Source organism: Entelurus aequoreus, linkage group LG03 (genome assembly GCF_033978785.1).
Source record: "Entelurus aequoreus isolate RoL-2023_Sb linkage group LG03, RoL_Eaeq_v1.1, whole genome shotgun sequence".
NCBI lineage: Eukaryota > Metazoa > Chordata > Actinopteri > Syngnathiformes > Syngnathidae > Entelurus > Entelurus aequoreus.
This window is the reverse complement of record NC_084733.1, coordinates 16,338,049-16,358,893: the sequence shown is the minus strand read 5'-3', so window position 1 is coordinate 16,358,893 and position 20,845 is coordinate 16,338,049. Positions and strand designations below refer to the sequence as shown.

Here is a 20,845-nt window from a genome sequence, read left to right as displayed (position 1 = left end):
GATTTATTTTGGAAAACCTTGTTATATTGTTTAATGCATCCAGCGGGGCATCACAACAAAATTAGGCATAATAATGTGTTATATCCAAGACTGTATATATCGGTATCGGTTGATATCGGTATCTGTAATTAAGAGTTGGACAATATCGGAATATCGGATATCGGCAAAAAAGCCATTATCGGATATCTCTAGTTTTTTGCAATTTTAATTTTGACCATACCACATAAGATATGTTTTAATTGCTGATGCATTTTAATTGATTTTTAAATGCGCCCGGTAGGGCGTAAATGTGTTCCTGTGTGGTATTTCTCCAGCAATGGTCATGTGGTGACGTCAACTATGGCATTTTGAGAGGTAATCGTTGAAGTCGGACATCACTGAAGGCCTAGGTGGGAAAACGGACAGCCCGCCACTGCAACTGCCGTGTTGTGCCACTCACTTGCTAGCAGATGACCATGTGGTCCAAGAGAGCTCTGTTTTCCTCCCCACTTTTTCGCACTCAAACTCATTGTTCAAAGTAAGAAAGGATGTGGTTATAAATAAAACAGTTCAATACCAGCCGTTCTCCATCGCCTGCTTCCAATTAACGCTTGGTTTTTCTTTGAAGTTTATTTAAATAAATTACCCCGCTTTAGTTTTTTGGGATGTTTTGTTAAAAGAACAAATCTGAGCAGTCTATGCTTGATTCCTTTTATCGTTGTGAAGTCTTAGTGACTTTTTTATCTGCTGCCTTATAATGCACACTAGCGCCAATTACAGCTCAGTGGTCTTTCACCCAGTTTTGTAAAAAGGTTACTCATCATTTTTGCATCTTGAATGATGAATAAGTAGAGTTGTACCTCGGGATACCAGTGCCCAAGCTTAGCTTGTTTCCAGAAATAATTCCTCTATTTCTTATGCTTTAGGTCAAGCAAAAATTCAGGTTTTGAGCTTCCTGACCGCTAGTTTGCGTAGCGAAGGTCACAGGGAATCCCGTAAGCGCTGACCAAAATATCCATTCTAATTTGCCAGCATTAGTATAGCCAGAGATACAGATGTAACAGTTATTATTATATCACAGTTATTATTATTAATCGCAGTGTTATTTAATGTGCTCATAATTTTACCGCGGTTATCATTAATACTGTTTATTGTTGCATCCCGAGCCAGAGATCGACATAACTCTGTTTTTTTCAACCATTGTAAATCAGAAAGTGAGCGTGAAGGACAGCGCTGAGAAGAAGTGGCTGTTAGTCATTGAATTAAAGAAATAAATCATCATAAACATAAAGGCTAACTTGGTGAAACAGTTGTAGCGCAGCACTGCTGAGTCGATTACGCCATCAAAGGAGGTTAAAATAATATCTAAATGGTGGACATGTGTCCATAAAAAACACGGAGAAGTTGCTGATGGTGTGTTTGACGGAGAAGCCGCTCTGAGGAGATTCCGTAGAAGTCCACACGCCAAGGTAAATGCTGTGCATTATTATTACATTACTTCATAAAACTACTTCAGTTGTTTGTAGTACATTCTTTTATTGTATTTCCCGGACAATAAGCCGCTACTTTTGTCCAACGCTTTGAACCCTGCATCGTTATGAAACGATGCAGCTGCTTTTTGGATTTTTCTTCACTAACAATGTTTCGTATTCAACAAGCAGTTTTCCTATTACTATTATTGTTTGTGCTATGGTGCCATCTTTTAGACAAGTTCGCTCACTGCAGGTTGACAATGTACTTCCTGTTTCATGGCAGAAGTATACTCGTCCATAGCGTTTCTGCTTGAAATGATTTTTTATTTAATCACGCCAAGCAACATTTGCAAGTCTTACAATACAACTAAAACAATTCATATTTGCCAAACCGCCCCACGTGTGATTTCTGTAGGAGTGTTTTCATGCATATTTATATGTGCTATCGTAATGTAATTAAGCTAGCGTCGTTATGCATTAGCGACTATGCTAACTAGAGATGTCCGATAATATCGGAATGCCGATATTATCGGCCGATAAATGCTTTAAAATGTAATATCGGAAATTTTTGGTATCGGTTTCAAAATTATCGGTATCGGTTTCAAAAAGTAAAATGTATGACTTTTTAAAATGCCGCTGTGTACACGGATGTAGGGAGAAGTACAGAGCGCCAATAAACCTTAAAGACACTGCCTTTGCGTGCCGGCCCAGTCAAATAATATCTACGGCTTTTCACACACACAAGTGAATGCAAGGCATACTTGGACAACAGCCATACAGGTCACACTGAGGGTAGCCGTATAAACAACTTTAACACTGTTACAAATATGCGCCACACTGTGAACCCACACCAAACAACAATGACGAACACATTTCGGGAGAACATCCGCACCGTAACACAACATAAACACAACAGAACAAATACCCAGAACCCCTTGCAGCACTAACTCTTCCGGGACGCTACAATATACACCCCCTCTGTTATATATATATATATATATATATATATATATATATATATATATATATATATATATATATATATATATATATATATATATATCCCCCTCACCTCAACCCCCCCCATCTCAACCTCCTCATGTTGAGAGCATGTCCCAAATTCCAAGCTGATGTTTTGAGGCATGTTAAAAAAAAAAAAAGCACTTTGTGACTTCAATAATAAATATAGCAGTGCCATGTTGGCATTTTTTTCCATAACTTGAGTTGATTTATTTTGGAAAACCTTGTTACATTGTTTAATGCATCCAGTGGGGCATCACAACAAAGTAAGCCATAGTAATGTGTTAATTCCACCACTGTAAATATCAGTATCGGTTGATATCGGAATCGGTAATTAAGAGTTGGACAATATCGGAATATCGGATATCGGCAAAAAAGCTATTATCGGACATCTCTAATGCAAACACGTTCACAAGGGTCTGTGTTAGTAACATTAACTTACAACTTACAATGGCATTCTTTTTGTACTGTTTCAGTTTTTAAAAATTCACCAAAACGGAGTTATTGAGTCTGTCGAACTGATTAGAGAGCTAGCTTCTGCAGTTAGTGGGTCGTTGACGATGACTTCTGTTTTGTTTGATCAGCCGTTTTACTGCCGTGCGACATGCAGCGTTTGGAAACCAATTGAGGTATGTAAATAAACATTTACAAAATCTTTCGTACCGGTATATATCGGCGGCTTATTGTCACGACGGGGTTTTCGCAGCTTGTTCCCCCGGGATGCAGACGGACAACTCCGGACGAAGCGTGCAGGTAGGATATGATTTATTCCTCATAAATCATCCAACTTACAAAATACAGGCAAATAACAAAAGGCAAGCGTAGCAAAGAAAACAAGGAATACCCAACCTAACTGTTGCATTCGCAAACAATGAAGCCAGACTGAGCGTGGCGAGAAAGGTGAATAAATAGCTCTCTGATTAGTGTTTGACTGCAGGTGAGCGTACCGACCACTAACCAGAGGCAGGTGAACCCAATTAAAGGCCTACTGAAACCCACTACTACCGACCACGCAGTCTGATAGTTTATATATCAATGATGAAATCTTAACATTGCAACACATGCCAATACGGCCGGGTTAACTTATAAAGTGAAATTTTAAATTTCCCGCGAAACTTCCGGTTGAAAACGTCTCGGTATGATGACGTTTGCGCGTGACGTCACGTAGTGAACGGAAGTATTCGGACCCCATTGGATCCAATATAAAAAGCTCTGTTTTCACCACATAATTCCACAGTATTCTGGACATCTGTGTTGGTGAATCTTTTGCAATTAGTTAAATGAACAATGAAGACTGCAAAGAAGAAAGCTGTAGGTGGGATCGGTGTATTAGCGGCGGACTACAGCAACACAACCAGGAGGACTTTGAGATGGATAGCAGACGCGCTAGCCGGCGACCTCACCTTGACTTCCTCCGTCTCCGGGCTGCCGACCGCATCTATGATCGTGTGAAGTCCTTCGTCGCTCCGTCGATCGCTGGAACGCAGGTGAGCACGGGTGTTGATGAGCAGATGAGGGCTGGCTGGCGTAGGTGGATAGCTAATGTTTTTAGCATAGCTCTGTCGAGGTCCCGTAGCTAAGTTAGCTTCAATGGCGTCGTTAGCAACAGCATTGTTAAGCTTCGACAGGCTGGAAAGCATTATTCGTGTAGTTACATGTCCATAGTTTAATAGTATTGTTGATTTTCTGTCTATCCTTCCAGTCAGGGGTTTATTTCTTTTGTTTCTATCTGCATTTAAGCACGATGCTATCACGTTAGCTCCGTAGCTAAAGAGCTTCGCCGATGTATTGTCGTGGAGATAAAAGTCACTGTGAATGTCCATTTCGCGTTCTCGACTCTCATTTTCAAGAGGATATAGTATCCGAGGTGGTTTAAAATACAAATCCGTGATCCACAATAGAAAAAGGAGAAAGTGTGGAATCCAATGAACCCTTGTACCTAAGTTACGGTCAGAGCGAAAAAAAGATACGCCCTGCACTGCACTCTAGTCCTTCACTCTTACGTTCCTCATCCACGAATCTTTCTTCCTCGCTCAAATTAATGGGGTAATCGTCGCTTTCTCGGTCCGAATCGCTCTCGCTGCATTGTAAACAATGGGGAAATGTGAGGAGCCCTTCAACCTGTGACGTCACGCTACTTCCGGTACAGGCAAGGCTTTTTTTTATTAGCGATCAAAAGTTGCGAACTTTATTGTCGATGTTCTCTACTAAATCCTTTCAGCAAAAATACGGCAATATCGCGAAATGATCAAGTATGACACATAGAATGGATCTGCTATCCCCGTTTAAATAAAAAAAATTCATTTCAGTAGGCCTTTAATCCCCCTAGAAACCAAAACAAACCCAGAGGTGCACAAAACAGGAACAGGTCCAAAAATAACAGAACATAACTAAACAAAACATGATCCGGCCACGGATCATGACACTTATGGTCCGGTGCGGCTAATATTTGTAAACACATGTATTTCTTCTCAAATTCGGTGGCTTCGGCTTAAATACCCGTGAGCTTTATAGCCCGGAATTGTATGTTAATATAATTCAATGTGTGGTACCTGAGGTACCACTGCGGTAAATAATCAACAGCAAAATTTACCTCAAATAACCACTTCTCCATTTCCAAAAGCAGTGAAAATGACATTTTTCTTCTTTCAAACCTTCAAGGGGGCCTCTTTCACGCGCCCCCATCCGACTGACGTGCATGCTAGTAATTCATGTTATTTTTACGGCGTCTCTGAAAGGTTGTGTGTAAAATCTAGTTTGACAGCCGTATGAGAACAGCGACTGGGAGTGAAAGGAGGACATTGAGGCCAGCTGTAGCTTCTGGTACTCTCGGAAAAAAGCATTTCAGGTGCCGTACGTCTCGGACAGCAAAAAAAAGCAAAAAATAAATAAAAAAGCTCAGTCACCTTCCCTGCAGGGGCTGTTTTTAACGCCGCCCCGGCAAACATACGCACAGCTGAGAAGCCGAGAAGTATGCGGACGACGACGCGCCAAGAAATCCCTCGCTGCTTGCTGTGTAAACACGCAGGAACTTTGTCACACTTTGGCCTGGCCTCTACCACCCGGGTTCGACTGCCCTGAGGGCCGATGTGCAGGCACAAAAGACATTAGAGGAGACAATGCAAATACACGCTGCAGATGAACGCACATGTGGAAAACACACATGGTGAAATGGAGACGCAGACTTCCACTTCCACCTGCAAAGATCAATGCGTGCACAGCTATGATCTTAATGGTCTTTAAAGTTCTAAAGGGTTTTACCTCTCTTTCATCCAGAACTGAGGAGAAAATAACAGGATCCTATTATATTATAAAGCAGATGTTTATGATAATTATTCTTTTAACGTTTTACCACATCTCACAAGGTATGGTCATAATCCACTATAAGAATTTGGAGCACTGTGTGGAATTTTGTTTCTGAGTACCGAATCCAGTTCTTTTCTGGCACCGGCCAAATCTATAACCAACCTTTTAAAAAGTTAGAATAGATAGATAAATCAATTGCTAATCTTCCCTTTCGTTGATGAATAAAATCCCCACTAAAAACTGTAATTAGAAAACTTTATCCTTTCGAGAGAAAAAATGCAATGCTATAAATATTTATATGAACTCTATAAAACGACATTTAGCCATGAAAAATGCGAGCCTGTTCATGAATAAACTTGCGTTTTACTTTGCACAATGGGCGGCACTAAAAACAGACCCGGGCAGCAAAACACAGAGGGAGCATATCACTGCACATTAGAAGAGTACATTATAGCCGTGCATGGGACAAAGAACCTTGAAGCATAAAACAACTGAATAAAATCTAAAAAAAAAGAAGGACGTTGAAACCATACAAGAATAGGCTTAAAGGCCTACTGAAATGAGATTTTCTTATTTAAACGGGGATAGCAGGTCCATTCTATGTGTCATACTTGATCATTTCGCGATATTGCCATATTTTTGCTGAAAGGATTTAGTAGAGAACATCGACGATAAAGTTCGCAACTTTTGGTCGCTGATAAAAAAGCCTTGCCTGTGCCGGAAGTAGCGTGACGTCACAGGTTGTGGAGCTCCTCACATCTGCACATTGTTTACAATCATGGCCACCAGCAGCGAGAGCGATTCGGACCGAGAAAGCGCCGATTACCCCATTAATTTGAGCGAGGATGAAAGATTTGTGGATGAGGAAAGTGAGAGTGAAGGATTAGAGGGCAGTGGAAGCGATTCAGATAGGGAAGATGCTGTGAGAGGCGGGTGGGACCTGATATTCAGCTGGGAATGACTAAAACAGTAAATAAACACAAGACATACACTACCGTTCAAAAGTTTGGGGTCACCCAAACAATTTTGTGGAATAGCCTTCATTTCTAAGAACAAGAATAGACTGTCGAGTTTCAGATGAAAGTTCTCTTTTTCTGGCCATTTTGAGCGTTTAATTGACCCCACAAATGTGATGCTCCAGAAACTCAGTCTGCTCAAAGGAAGGTCAGTTTTTTAGCTTCTGTAACGAGCTAAACTGTTTTCAGATGTGTGAACATGATTGCACAAGGGTTTTCTAATCATCAATTAGCCTTCTGAGCCAATGAGCAAACACATTGTACCATTAGAACACTGGAGTGATAGTTGCTGGAAATGGGCCTCTATACACCTATGTAGATATTGCACCAAAAACCAGACATTTGCAGCTAGAATAGTCATTTACCACATTAGCAATGTATAGAGTGTATTTCTTTTAAGTTAAGACTAGTTTAAAGTTATCTTCATTGAAAAGTACAGTGCTTTTCCTTCAAAAATAAGGACATTTCAATGTGACCCCAAACTTTTGAACGGTAGTGTATATATACTCTATTAGCCACAACACAACCAGGCTTATATTTAATATGCCACAAATTAATCCCGCATAACAAACACCTCCCCCCTCCCGTTCATATAACCTGCCAATACAAATCAAACACCCGCACAACACACTCAATCCCACAGCCCAAAGTACCGTTCACCTCCGCAAAGTTCATACAGCACATGTATTTCCCCAAAGTTACGTACGTGACATGCACATAGCGGCACGCACGTACGGGCAAGCGATCAAATGTTTGGAAGCCGCAGCTGCGTACTCACAGTACCGGGTATCCAACTCAAAGTCCTCCTGGTAAGAGTCTCTGTTGTCCCAGTTCTCCACAGGCCAATGGTAAAGCTTGACTGTCATCCTTCGGGAATGTAAACAATGAAACACCGGCTACGTGTTTGTGTTGCTGCAGCCGGCCGCTAATACACCGCTTCCCACCTTCAGCTTTCTTCTTTGCTGTCTCCATTGTTCATTAAACATATTGTAAAAGATTCACCAACACAGATGTCCAGAATACTGTGGAATTTTGCGATGAAAACAGACGACTTAATAGCTGGCCACAATGCTGTCCCAAAATGTCCTCTACAATCCGTGACGTCACGCGCAGACGTCATCATACCGAGACGTTTTCAGCAGGATATTTCGCGGGAAATTTAAAATTGCACTTTACTAATCTACCGGCCGTATTGGCATGTGTTGCAATGTTAAGATTTCATCATTGTTATATAAACTATCAGACTGCGTGGTCGGTAGTAGTGGGTTTCAGTAGGCCTTTAAAAACAAGAATAGAAAGTGTTCACTTCTTTTTCTTGTAGCAGTGGTTTTCCCCTATTAGGTTTAGAATGCAATGTTTGCCCTGTCAGGACTCACAGGATGAGCATATAGTGAGTGGGCCTATAGCTCTCACGCACACCCCTGGACATCTCCAAAAACAACTATAGAGGCCAATTATCCTGCATCCATGCTGATATCTCAGCTCCAATGGTCGCTTATCACATTATCACCTCCAACCGGCGATAGCGGGGGAATCAGGACTGACGCCAGCAGCATTAGTGTGTGTGTGTGTGTGTGTGTGTGTCCCAGCAGTAATAATGACCCGGATTAGAGCGGAGCCAAACCCCTGCAGGGCACCCCCTCCACCTACTCTAGCCTGCCTGCATCGCCCCGGCCCGGCCCTGCCCGAGCGTCAGCTCTGATCCCCCACTTTGGAAAGGCCATGGGAAGCGGAACAGCCGGACGCCGCCGCGTTTGGCTGCGAGGCACACAGACAGGACACTTTTTCGGGGGTTTGTTTTTGTCCTCGTCCCATTGTCCTTTTGATCAGCCTAAATACAATATGAGGCGACACAAAGAAAACACCCAACAGGAGAATCCTTTTCAGCACCAGGCTGCAGTCCTTAAAGCTAAGGACTTTTTCTTTCACCATGATTCTTGTTTTCTGTGTAATGTCAACGTATACGCTTTATAAAGCTCTGCCAGACTTTTACATTTTTATCTCAACAAATGCCGAATATAGTCAGAAAAAAAGTCCTACATTTAAACAGAAGCAATATGTTTATGCTCGTCAAAGATCCTTTGTATGACAAGCGCACTCTGCTGTTTTAAAAAAGAATTACTGCAAAAATACTCGTGAAATATCCACTGTCCTTGGAGGGATGCTCTGTTGTTTAAAGCTTCTACTGTAAAACTGCTGGTCAAAGATCCTCTATAAGAAAGGAGCACTAAGCATTTAAGGACCTAGTGCAAAAACACTATTCAAAGTACCTCCATAACCTCCTGGGAAACAACATCCAAAAGGAAATAGACGAAAAACAACAGAATGAGAAATACCATCTCCTGTTTTTAAGGATAAACTGCAAAAACGCTATAAATTATCCTCAATATGACAGGAGCACTCTATTTTTAGGATGTAATGCAAAAATGCTAGTCAAAGATCATTTAAGCAGGAGCACCCTGCTGTTATTAGAGATCAATTGCAACCTTTGCTAAAGATCCTCAATACAAGAGGAGCACTCTGTTGTTAAGGAAAAAAAGCAAAGCTGCTAGTCAAAGATCCTTACACTGAGAGGAGCCTCGTGCTGTTTTTAAACATAAAATGCAAACATGCTAGCTAAAGATGCTCTATGTTGCAGGAAAACTTGCTGTTTTTGAGAATTTTCGGCAAAATTACCACTCCAAGATCCTTTAAATAAACAGGAGAACCATGTGGTTATTAAGAATCTACTGCAAACTCACTATTAAAAGATCATCTACAGCAGGGGTCCCCAAACTTTTTGACTCGGGGGCCGCATTGGGTTAAAAAAAAAAATTGGGCCGGGGGCCGGGCTGTGTGTGTGTATATATACTGTATGTGTGTGTGTATATATATATATATATATATATATATATATATATATATATATATATATATATATATATATATATATATATATATATATATATATATACACACACACATATATATATATATATATCTTTTTTTTTTAATATATATACATATACAGTATATATATATATGTATATATATATATACACTGTATATGTATATACACATATATATATATATACACATATATATATATATATATATATATATATATATATATATATATATATATATATATATATATATATATATATATATACATATGTATATATATACTGTATATGTATATACACATATATATGTATATATATACACATATATATATACACACACATACATATATATATATATGCATACATACATACATACATTATATATATATATATATATATATATATATATATATATATATATATATATATATATATATATATATATATATATATATATATATATATATATATATATATATATATATATATATATATATATATATATATATGCATACATACATACGATTAAAACATTAATGTAACAATATGAAAGTTGCTTTTTTATTTTTCAGCATGAGGCCCCCAGTGGATAATATATATGAAGTATTGTCATACGTGGGTGTGACAGTGAGGTTCGTGGTTCAAATCAAAAGGAGCAGCAAAAAAACGACGCGTTTATCTCAGAAATGGTGTGCACATATATAAACCTTGGGAGGCAAACAATGATTGGCATTTCAACACTGAGCTGTCACCAATGCCTGGAGAGCTCCACAGTGTCGCTGACAATTGTTGATGGGTGCCAGCATCCGGGGGCCCCGCCCTCTGGGGAGGGGTGGAACGGAGGGGAATGGGGTTGCTATCTTGACAAATAATCCAAACTCATTGCTTCCCTCTTGCAGACATATTGACAATTATATCAACTTCCTTTCCACTGCATCTTTGTGGCGAAAGGGACTCCCCTGTGCTTGATTGTGCAGTAGTTACCTAAAAAGAAATGCTTGAATGGTCCTATTATATAGAAGATCTTTGACAAAGCTTCAAAGTGTGTTGTGGTGGTGAGGGACGACTGTAGATGCTAAAAAACAGCACAGTGTTCCAGTTGTATAGAAGATCTTTGGCAAGTGTTTTTGCAGTAGATACTAAAAAAACAATGCTGCGGTCATTTAGAGGATATTTGACTATCTTAATTGCAGTCGGTGCTTAGAAACAACGCTGTTGTCATGGATGAAGGGATGGATAGACTTTATTTACACCACAATGGGGAAAGTATGTGGTTGCAGTGCAGACACAAAAAGTCTACAAAGAAAGGTAAATACTAGGGCTGCAACAACTAATCGATTAAAATCGATTATAAAAATAGTTGGCGATTAATTTAGTCATCGATTCGTTGGATCTATGCTATGCGCAGAGGCAATTTTTTATTTATTTATTTTATTAAATGTTTTTTTTTTTATTTTCATTTTTTATAAACCTTTATTTATAAACTGCAACATGTACAAACAGCTGAGAAACAATTATCAAAATAAGTATGGTGCCAGTATGCTGTTTTTTTTCCAATAAAATACTGGAAAGGATAGAAATGTAGTTTGTCTCTTTTATCCGATTATTAATCGATTAATCGAAGTAATAATCGACAGATTAATCGTTAGTTGCAGCCCTAGTAAACACACATGAAAACAAGAGGGAAAAAATCAATCAAAATCAAAGAAAACAAAGGACATAAAATACATTAAGAGCAGAGCTGATGCAACTAGCTGCCAATTCAGAGATGCAATTTCTACATACAGCTACAAAAGTAAAACAACAACAAAAACAGTAGGTGCTTAAAAACACTGCAGTCATATAGAGGATCTTTGACAAACAATTACACAGTACATCCTTAAAAACAAGCCGTGCAATCTTGTCATACAGGAGGATCTTTGACTGGTGTTTATGCAGTAGATGCTAAAAAACAACGCTGCTGTCATTTAGAGGATCTTTGACCAGCAATTTTGCAGTAAGTCTTTAAAAAATTAGAAACACAACCTTGACGTATAGAGGGTATTTTACTAGCTTTTTTTGCAGTAGATGCTTAAAAACAACACTGCTGTCGTAGAGAGCATCTTTGACTAACAATTTCACGGTATGTCAATGAACAAAAAGCACAATTTTGTCATATTGAGGATGTTTGACTAGTGCTTAAAAACAACGTTGCCGTCATGTAGATCAGGGGTCCCCAACCTTTTTTGCACCAGGAACCGGTTTAATGTGGGCATTATTTTCACGGACCGGCCTTCCTCACCATAACGTTGAATTAGTGGGAGCCCCTGGCCTTTTCCCTTTGCCAAAAAGCTCTCCATAGACTTTTTTTTTTACTAGTTTTTGCTAGTAGTAGGCTTTTTTTTTTTGCTTTAGTATCTGATGGGTTAAAGGTGATACATCACATTCAAGGACAAAATCATGGATATATCAAGCTAGATATACTTGTCATTAGTTCCAATATATTTATATTTCCATTCTAAAAGTTGTGTATTCATATTTTGTGCAATATTTCATACGTAGATACACTAATGTTGTATTTTTTTGGTCAAATTTTCATGCATAAATACATATGTTATTGCTAACTACTTGTGTGATAGGACTACATGCAATAACACCAGCACTTTAACTTACTAGGCTAAAGAAGATGTACCTTCAGCACAATTATTATATGCAACAATTGAGCACTTCTCCTTAACTACTACGGTCACTTTATTCCTGATGTGCCCTGATCTTAGGTCATCAACCTGCTGCGGACTGCAGATGGAACCTAGCTTTTGGCTACGATTTGGCGTCTTTAGATTTTATATGTTTATTAATGTGCATTGTCCCATGTAACAAAGATGTAACAAATATAGCAAATGGCGCCTTCGTATGATCAAGCTCATTGGAGTGTCTGGTGGGACTGGCGAAAGTTAAGTATGAGAAAATGCGGTCGGTTATAAATTATTTAACGTCTCTGTGCGGCCCAGTAGCAAATGTGTCATGGACCGGTGCCGGTCCCCGGACCGGTGGTTGGGGACCACTGATATAGATGAATGTATGTTTTTTTTGTTGTTTTTTTTTGTCATAAAGAAATACAATCATGTGTGCTTACGGAGTGTATCCCTGCAGACTGTATTGATCTATATTGATATATAACGTATATATTGTGTTTTTTATGTTGATTTAATTTAAAAAAAACACAAAAAAAAACTTTTTTTTTTTTTTTTTTTTTACATTTCTTGTGCGGCCCGGTACCAATTGGTCCACGGCCCGGTGGTTGGGGACCACTGATATAGAGGACCACTGATATAAATGATCTTTGACTAGCTTTTTGCAGTAGGAGTTAAAAACAACTCTCCAATCATATGGAGGATCTTTGGACTAACAATTTCATAGTACGTCCTTAATAGACAAAAAACATTATTTAGTCATATAGAGGATGTTTGACTAGCTTTTTTGGAATATGTGCTTAAAAACAACACTGCGGTCATATAGAGGACCACTGATATGGATGATCTTTGACTAGCTTTTTGCAGTAGGTATTAAAAACAGCGCATCGATCATATGAACGAACTTTGACTGACAATCTCATAGTACGTCCTTAATGGACAAAAAAAACATTATTCAGTCATATAGAGCAGTGGTCCCCAACCACCGATTGGTACCGGGCTGCACAAGAAATTAAAAAAAAAAACAAAAAAAAAAACAATTTTTTTTTTTTTTTTTTTTAATGAAATCAACATAAAAAACACAATATATACATTATATATCAATATAGATCAATACAGTCTGCAGGGATACAGTCCGTAAGCACCCATGATTGTATTTATTTATGTAAAAAAAAAAAAAGTATTTAAAAAAAAAAAAATATATATATATATATATATTTTTTTTACATACGATCAGGGCAATTTTCGAGCGTTGACCGGTCCGCAGCTACAAAAAGGTTGGGGACCACTGATATAGAGGACCTGTGACTAGCTTTTTTGGAATAGGTGCTTACAAACAATGCTGCGGTCATATAAAGGACCACTGATATAGATGATCTTTGACTAGCTTTTTGCAGTAGGTGTTAAAAACAACGCTCCAATCATATGAACAAACTTTGACTGACAATCTCATAGTACGTCCTTAATGGACAAAAAAACATAATTCAGTCATCTTTGACTAGCTTTTTTGGAATAAGTACTTAAAAACAACGCTGCGGTCATGTAGAGGACCACTGATATAGATAATTTTTGACTTTGACTTATTGGACAAAAAACACTATTTTGTCATATAGAGGATCTTTGACTATCTTTTTGCAGTAGATGTTAAAAACAACGCTCCAATCATACGGAGGATCTTTGACTAACAATCTCATAGTACGTCCTTAATGGACAAAATAACATTATTTAGTCATATAGAGGATCTTTGACTAGCTTTTTTGGAATAGGTGCTTAAAATCAAAGCTGCGGTCATATAGAGGATCTTTGACTAGCAATTCCCTGCGGTGAGGTGGCGACTTGTCCAGGGTGTACCCCGCCTTCCGCCCGAATGCAGCTGAGATAGGTTCCGGCACCCCCCCGCGACCCCGAAAGGGACAAGCGGAGAAAATGGATGGATGGATGGACTAGCAATTCCATTGTACGTCCTTAAAAACAAGAAGCTCAATCATGTCATATAGAGGATCTTTGACTAGCCTTTCTGCAGTAAGTGACTAAAAAACAGCAACTGCTGTCTTATAGAGGATCTATGACTTGAGATTTTGCGGTGTAGGTTCCTTAAAACTGCCGCCCACTCTTGTCATATACAGGATCTTTGACTAGTGATTTGGAAGTAATTAATGAAGAACTAAATATGTGACAAAAAGGTGACATGCTTTCTGCATGAAAAATGCAAACAATGCATTTTGATATAATTGCAGATTCACTGTGTTGAAGAATAGTTTGAAAGTGGTCCATCTGGTAAATAATTAATTTTCTTATCCTCTGGAAAAGTTACAGAGATGTAATCAAGACAGGCAGATTAGCCATTGTTGTTATTATTAGCAGCAGAGTAGAAGGTCTTACCTTAGATTCTTCTGCTTACTCTCCTTCTTGTTGAGGACCCCCGGCACACAATTGGTGAGCTCGGTCCAGTCGGCGTGCAAGCCGCAGCTCCAGCCGGTGGAGAACCGGGAGAAGAGCCACGTCTCCTTGCGGTTGGGTCGGTAGCAGGTACACTTCTTCTGGCCCGGTCTGCAGTCGCAGGGGACCTCCAGGCGGACATTCTGCACCAGGTGCCGACCGAAGGTAGTCCCGCCGGTCTTCTGGATGTGCAGGAACACGATCACGTCCTCCCCTTTGATTTGGAAATCGATGGTCCTCTCCAGGTCTCTCACCGGGAAGAAGTACTTCTTGACGTAGTGGGGGTCCGGAGTGGGGAAGATGTCCCCCTCGTCCTCCTCCGAGAAGTAGCCGTGCGGGGATCCGAAATTGATGACCCCGGGCGCCACGTACTGATAGAGAATCAGCATGAAACACACAGATCCGACCACGATCAACAAGAATTTGCTGCTCCTCTCGACCATGTTCTCGCCCAGTTGCGGCGCCCGCAGAACGCTACCATTTCCCGGTCACCGCGCCAGCAAGGAGCGGGGCGCTCGGCTTCTTCATGCCCGCTGGCAAACGCCCGCCTGGCCGCCCAGCAGATAGCTTCGCTTCCCGGTGCTCAGGAGGAGCTCGCACGGCGTCGAAGGAGCGTCCGGGGAAGTTGTCTCACAATTGGGGCGGCGTGTGAAAGACGCATTGTAACTCAAATGGGAGCTCGCCCCACTTCGTCTCTCTCACGCAGCTCCGACTGGCGACCCTCCCCCGGGTTACTTGACTTTGCCTGGCCGGCCAGCACAACAGGCTCGCCGCATCGCCATGGAGCTGAGTTCCCCGGATGGAGGCGCACGCTTTCAGCCTTTTTCAACGTCTCTCGACCACTCCTCGCTCTCTCGCTCTTTAATTCATTGGTTCACATGCAACGACCGCCCCTTTTTTTACATCGCCAACCTGCAAAGACACATTAACGGCACATTGAGATCTCCCACAACCAATACATTAACATTATAACCTTTACATACTGCAGGGGTCACCAACGCGGTGCCCGCGGGCACCAGGTAGCCCGTAAGGACCAGATGAGTAGCCCGCTGGCCTGTTCTAAAAATAGCTCAAATAGCAGCACTTACCAGTGAGCTGCCTCTATTTTTTTAATTGTATTTATTTACTAGCAAGCTAGTCTTCGCTTTGCTCGACATTTTTAATTCTAAGAGGGACAAAACTCAAATAGAATTTGAAAATCCAAGAAAATATTTTAAAGACTTGGTCTTCACTAACTGACAAAGAAACAGATAACAGATTTGGTGTCCAGTTCAAAGTGTGACATGATTTATTTAAAAATTTGAGAGTTGACTTTTATATTTTACATGAGTTATTTGTACAAACATGGTGCAAAGTAATTCATGATTTGTTAAAAAATGTTAGTGGCTAGCTAGTTAAAATGGGATATTGAGATTTCACAAGACTGTCTTAGAAGTGATCATTTGAAAATGTTCAATTTGAAAAATGTGCACTTAGAGAAAATATAAAAATAAAGTGTTGCATATTGATATTTATCTGTTTCTATATATATTTATTGTGAGAAATCATTAAGATGATCAGTGTTTCCACAATGATAAATATCATTAATTATTAATAATAACATAGAGTTAAAGGTAAATTGAGCAAATTGGCTATTTCTGTCAATTTATTTAAGTGTGTATCAAACTGGTAGCCCTTCGCATTAATCAGTACCCAAGTAGTAGCTCTTGGTTTCAAAAAGGTTGGTGACCCCTGCTTTACATACTGCAGGGGTCACCAACGCGGTGCCCGCGGGCACCAGGTAGCCCGTAAGGACCAGATGAGTAGCCCGCTGGCCTGTTCTAAAAATAGCTCAAATAGCAGCACTTACCAGTGAGCTGCCTCTATTTTTAAAATGTTATTTATTTACTAGCAAGCTAGTCTTCGCTTTGCTCGACATTTTTAATTCTAAGAGAGACAAAACTCAAATAGAATTTGAAAATCCAAGAAAATATTTTAAAGACTTGGTCTTCACTAACTGACAAAGAAACAGATAACAGATTTGGTGTCCAGTTCAAAGTGTGACATGATTTATTTAAAAATTTGAGAGTTGACTTTTATATTTTACATGAGTTATTTGTACAAACATGGTGCAAAGTAATTCATGATTTGTTAAAAAATGTTAGTGGCTAGCTAGTTAAAATGGGATATTGAGATTTCACAAGACTGTCTTGGCCCTGCGATGAGGTGGCGACTTGTCCAGGGTGTACCCCGCCTTCCGCCCGATTGTAGCTGAGATAGGCTCCAGCGCCCCCCGCGACCCCGAAGGGAATAAGCGGTAGAAAATGGATGGATGGATGTCTTAGAAGTGATCATTTGAAAATGTTCAATTTGAAAAATGTGCACTTAGAGAAAATATAAAAATAAAGTGTTGCATATTGATATTTATCTGTTTCCATATATATTTATTGTGAGAAATCATTAAGATGATCAGTGTTTCCACAATGATAAATATCATTAATTATTAATAATAACATAGAGTTAAAGGTAAATTGAGCAAATTGGCTATTTCTGTCAATTTATTTAAGTGTGTATCAAACTGGTAGCCCTTCGCATTAATCAGTACCCAAGTAGTAGCTCTTGGTTTCAAAAAGGTTGGTGTCCCCTGCTTTACATACTACAGGGGTCACCAACGCGGTGCCCGCGGGCACCAGGTAGCCCGTAAGGGCCAGATGAGTAGCCCGCTGGCCTGTTCTAAAAATAGCTCAAATAGCAGCACTTACCAGTGAGCTGCCTCTATTTTTTAAATTGTATTTATTTACTAGCAAGCTGGTCTTCGCTTTGCTCGACATTTTTAATTCTAAGAGAGACAAAACTCAAATAGAATTTGAAAATCCAAGAAAATATTTTAAAGACTTGGTCTTCACTAACTGACAAAGAAACAGATAACAGATTTGGTGTCCAGTTCAAAGTGTGACATGATTTATTTAAAAAATTGAGAGTTGACTTTTATATTTTACATGAGTTATTTGTACAAACATGGTGCAAAGTAATTCATGATTTGTTAAAAAATGTTAGTGGCTAGCTAGTTAAAATGGGATATTGAGATTTCACAAGACTGTCTTAGAAGTGATCATTTGAAAATGTTCAATTTGAAAAATGTGCACTTAGAGAAAATATAAAAATAAAGTGTTGCATATTGATATTTATCTGTTTCTATATATATTTATTGTGAGAAATCATTAAGATGATCAGTGTTTCCACAATGATAAATATCATTAATTATTAATAATAACATAGAGTTAAAGGTAAATTGAGCAAATTGGCTATTTCTGTCAATTTATTTAAGTGTGTATCAAACTGGTAGCCCTTCGCATTAATCAGTACCCAAGTAGTAGCTCTTGGTTTCAAAAAGGTTGGTGACCCCTGCTTTACATACTGCAGGGGTCACCAACGCGGTGCCCGCGGGCACCAGGTAGCCCGTAAGGACCAGATGAGTAGCCCGCTGGCCTGTTCTAAAAATAGCTCAAATAGCAGCACTTACCAGTGAGCTGCCTCTATTTTTAAAATGTTATTTATTTACTAGCAAGCTAGTCTTCGCTTTGCTCGACATTTTTAATTCTAAGAGAGACAAAACTCAAATAGAATTTGAAAATCCAAGAAAATATTTTAAAGACTTGGTCTTCACTAACTGACAAAGAAACAGATAACAGATTTGGTGTCCAGTTCAAAGTGTGACATGATTTATTTAAAAATTTGAGAGTTGACTTTTATATTTTACATGAGTTATTTGTACAAACATGGTGCAAAGTAATTCATGATTTGTTAAAAAATGTTAGTGGCTAGCTAGTTAAAATGGGATATTGAGATTTCACAAGACTGTCTTGGCCCTGCGATGAGGTGGCGACTTGTCCAGGGTGTACCCCGCCTTCCGCCCGATTGTAGCTGAGATAGGCTCCAGCGCCCCCCGCGACCCCGAAGGGAATAAGCGGTAGAAAATGGATGGATGGATGTCTTAGAAGTGATCATTTGAAAATGTTCAATTTGAAAAATGTGCACTTAGAGAAAATATAAAAATAAAGTGTTGCATATTGATATTTATCTGTTTCCATATATATTTATTGTGAGAAATCATTAAGATGATCAGTGTTTCCACAATGATAAATATCATTAATTATTAATAATAACATAGAGTTAAAGGTAAATTGAGCAAATTGGCTATTTCTGTCAATTTATTTAAGTGTGTATCAAACTGGTAGCCCTTCGCATTAATCAGTACCCAAGTAGTAGCTCTTGGTTTCAAAAAGGTTGGTGTCCCCTGCTTTACATACTACAGGGGTCACCAACGCGGTGCCCGCGGGCACCAGGTAGCCCGTAAGGGCCAGATGAGTAGCCCGCTGGCCTGTTCTAAAAATAGCTCAAATAGCAGCACTTACCAGTGAGCTGCCTCTATTTTTTAAATTGTATTTATTTACTAGCAAGCTGGTCTTCGCTTTGCTCGACATTTTTAATTCTAAGAGAGACAAAACTCAAATAGAATTTGAAAATCCAAGAAAATATTTTAAAGACTTGGTCTTCACTAACTGACAAAGAAACAGATAACAGATTTGGTGTCCAGTTCAAAGTGTGACATGATTTATTTAAAAAATTGAGAGTTGACTTTTATATTTTACATGAGTTATTTGTACAAACATGGTGCAAAGTAATTCATGATTTGTTAAAAAATGTTAGTGGCTAGCTAGTTAAAATGGGATATTGAGATTTCACAAGACTGTCTTAGAAGTGATCATTTGAAAATGTTAAATTTGAAAAATGTGCACTTAGAGAAAATATAAAAATAAAGTGTTGCATATTGATATTTATCTGTTTCTATATATATTTATTGTGAGAAATCATTAAGATGATCAGTGTTTCCACAATGATAAATATCATTAATTATTAATAATAACATAGAGTTAAAGGTAAATTGAGCAAATTGGCTATTTCTGGCAATTTATTTAAGTGTGTATCAAACTGGTAGCCCTTCGCATTAATCAGTACCCAAGAAGTAGCTCTTGGTTTCAAAAAGGTTGGTGACCACTGACATACTGTATTTCCAGCACTATTTATTCATTTAAATCAGGGGTGTCAAACGTACGGCCCGAGGGCCGGATCAGGCCCGCGAACAGGTTTTATCCAGCCCGCTGGATGAGTTTGCTAAGTATAAAACAATAACAATATTGAAATAAACTGCAACAAAAAACAGTGCAACTAACAGTGCAATACATGTTCATAACATGGTCACTACTGCATGGTTTCTATTGTTATATTGATATTTTTACTGTTATATTTTTAGGTAACACTTTAGTATGGGGAACATATTCACCATGACTTAGTTGCTTATTAACATGCAAATTAGTAACATATTGGCTCTTAATTAGTCATTATTAAGTACTTATTAATGCCTTATTCTGCATGGCCTTATTACACAAGTAGTAAGCCATTAACTAAGAGTCTTCCCTCAATAACCTCGGAATTATTGCTTATTAGTACTAAGTAAGGAAGTTGTTGTATATGATTCTCCCTTTAATACCACTTAATCAATATGGTCTGTTCTAACATAACAAAACAAAAAACTACAATAACCCTACCCTAACCCTAACCCTAACCCTAACCCTAACCCTAACCCTTAAGTCTTTCTTACTGAATATGTTCCCCTAATGTCCAAATAAGTCAAAATTAAGTCTTTGTTACTTAGAATATGTTCCCCATACTAAAGTTTCACCTATTTTTATTCTTATTGATGCTTTTTATTTTTATTGTTATTGTTATATGTTCTATTTTATTTCCATTTATACCCCCATTATTTACTTTTTACTTTTTAAATTCGATCTCAATTCTGTACAATACTGCTGGAATTTTAATTTTCCCGAGGCAACTCTCCTGAAGGAATCAATAAAGTACTATCTATCTACCTATCTATCTATCTATCTATCTATCTATCTATCTATCTATCTATCTATCTATCTATCTATCTATCTATCTATCTATCTATCTATCTATCTATCTATCTATCTATCTATCTATCTATCTATCTATCTATCTATCTATCTATCTAT

The 20,845-nt window shown here is 38.7% G+C and overlaps 1 protein-coding gene across 1 annotated transcript in view; it reads right to left on the bottom strand.

Moving 5' to 3' along the window:
- Positions 1 to 15,560, bottom strand: part of hs6st1a (heparan sulfate 6-O-sulfotransferase 1a) — a 208,705-nt gene extending 193,145 nt beyond the window's left edge. Inside the window, exon 1 of the mRNA XM_062041360.1 lies at positions 14,733 to 15,560. Coding sequence (XP_061897344.1) covers positions 14,733 to 15,232 — 500 coding nt within the window. The 5' untranslated portion in view covers positions 15,233 to 15,560. The remainder of the gene's footprint in view (positions 1 to 14,732) is intronic.
- Between the last annotated feature and the right edge of the window lie 5,285 nt (positions 15,561 to 20,845).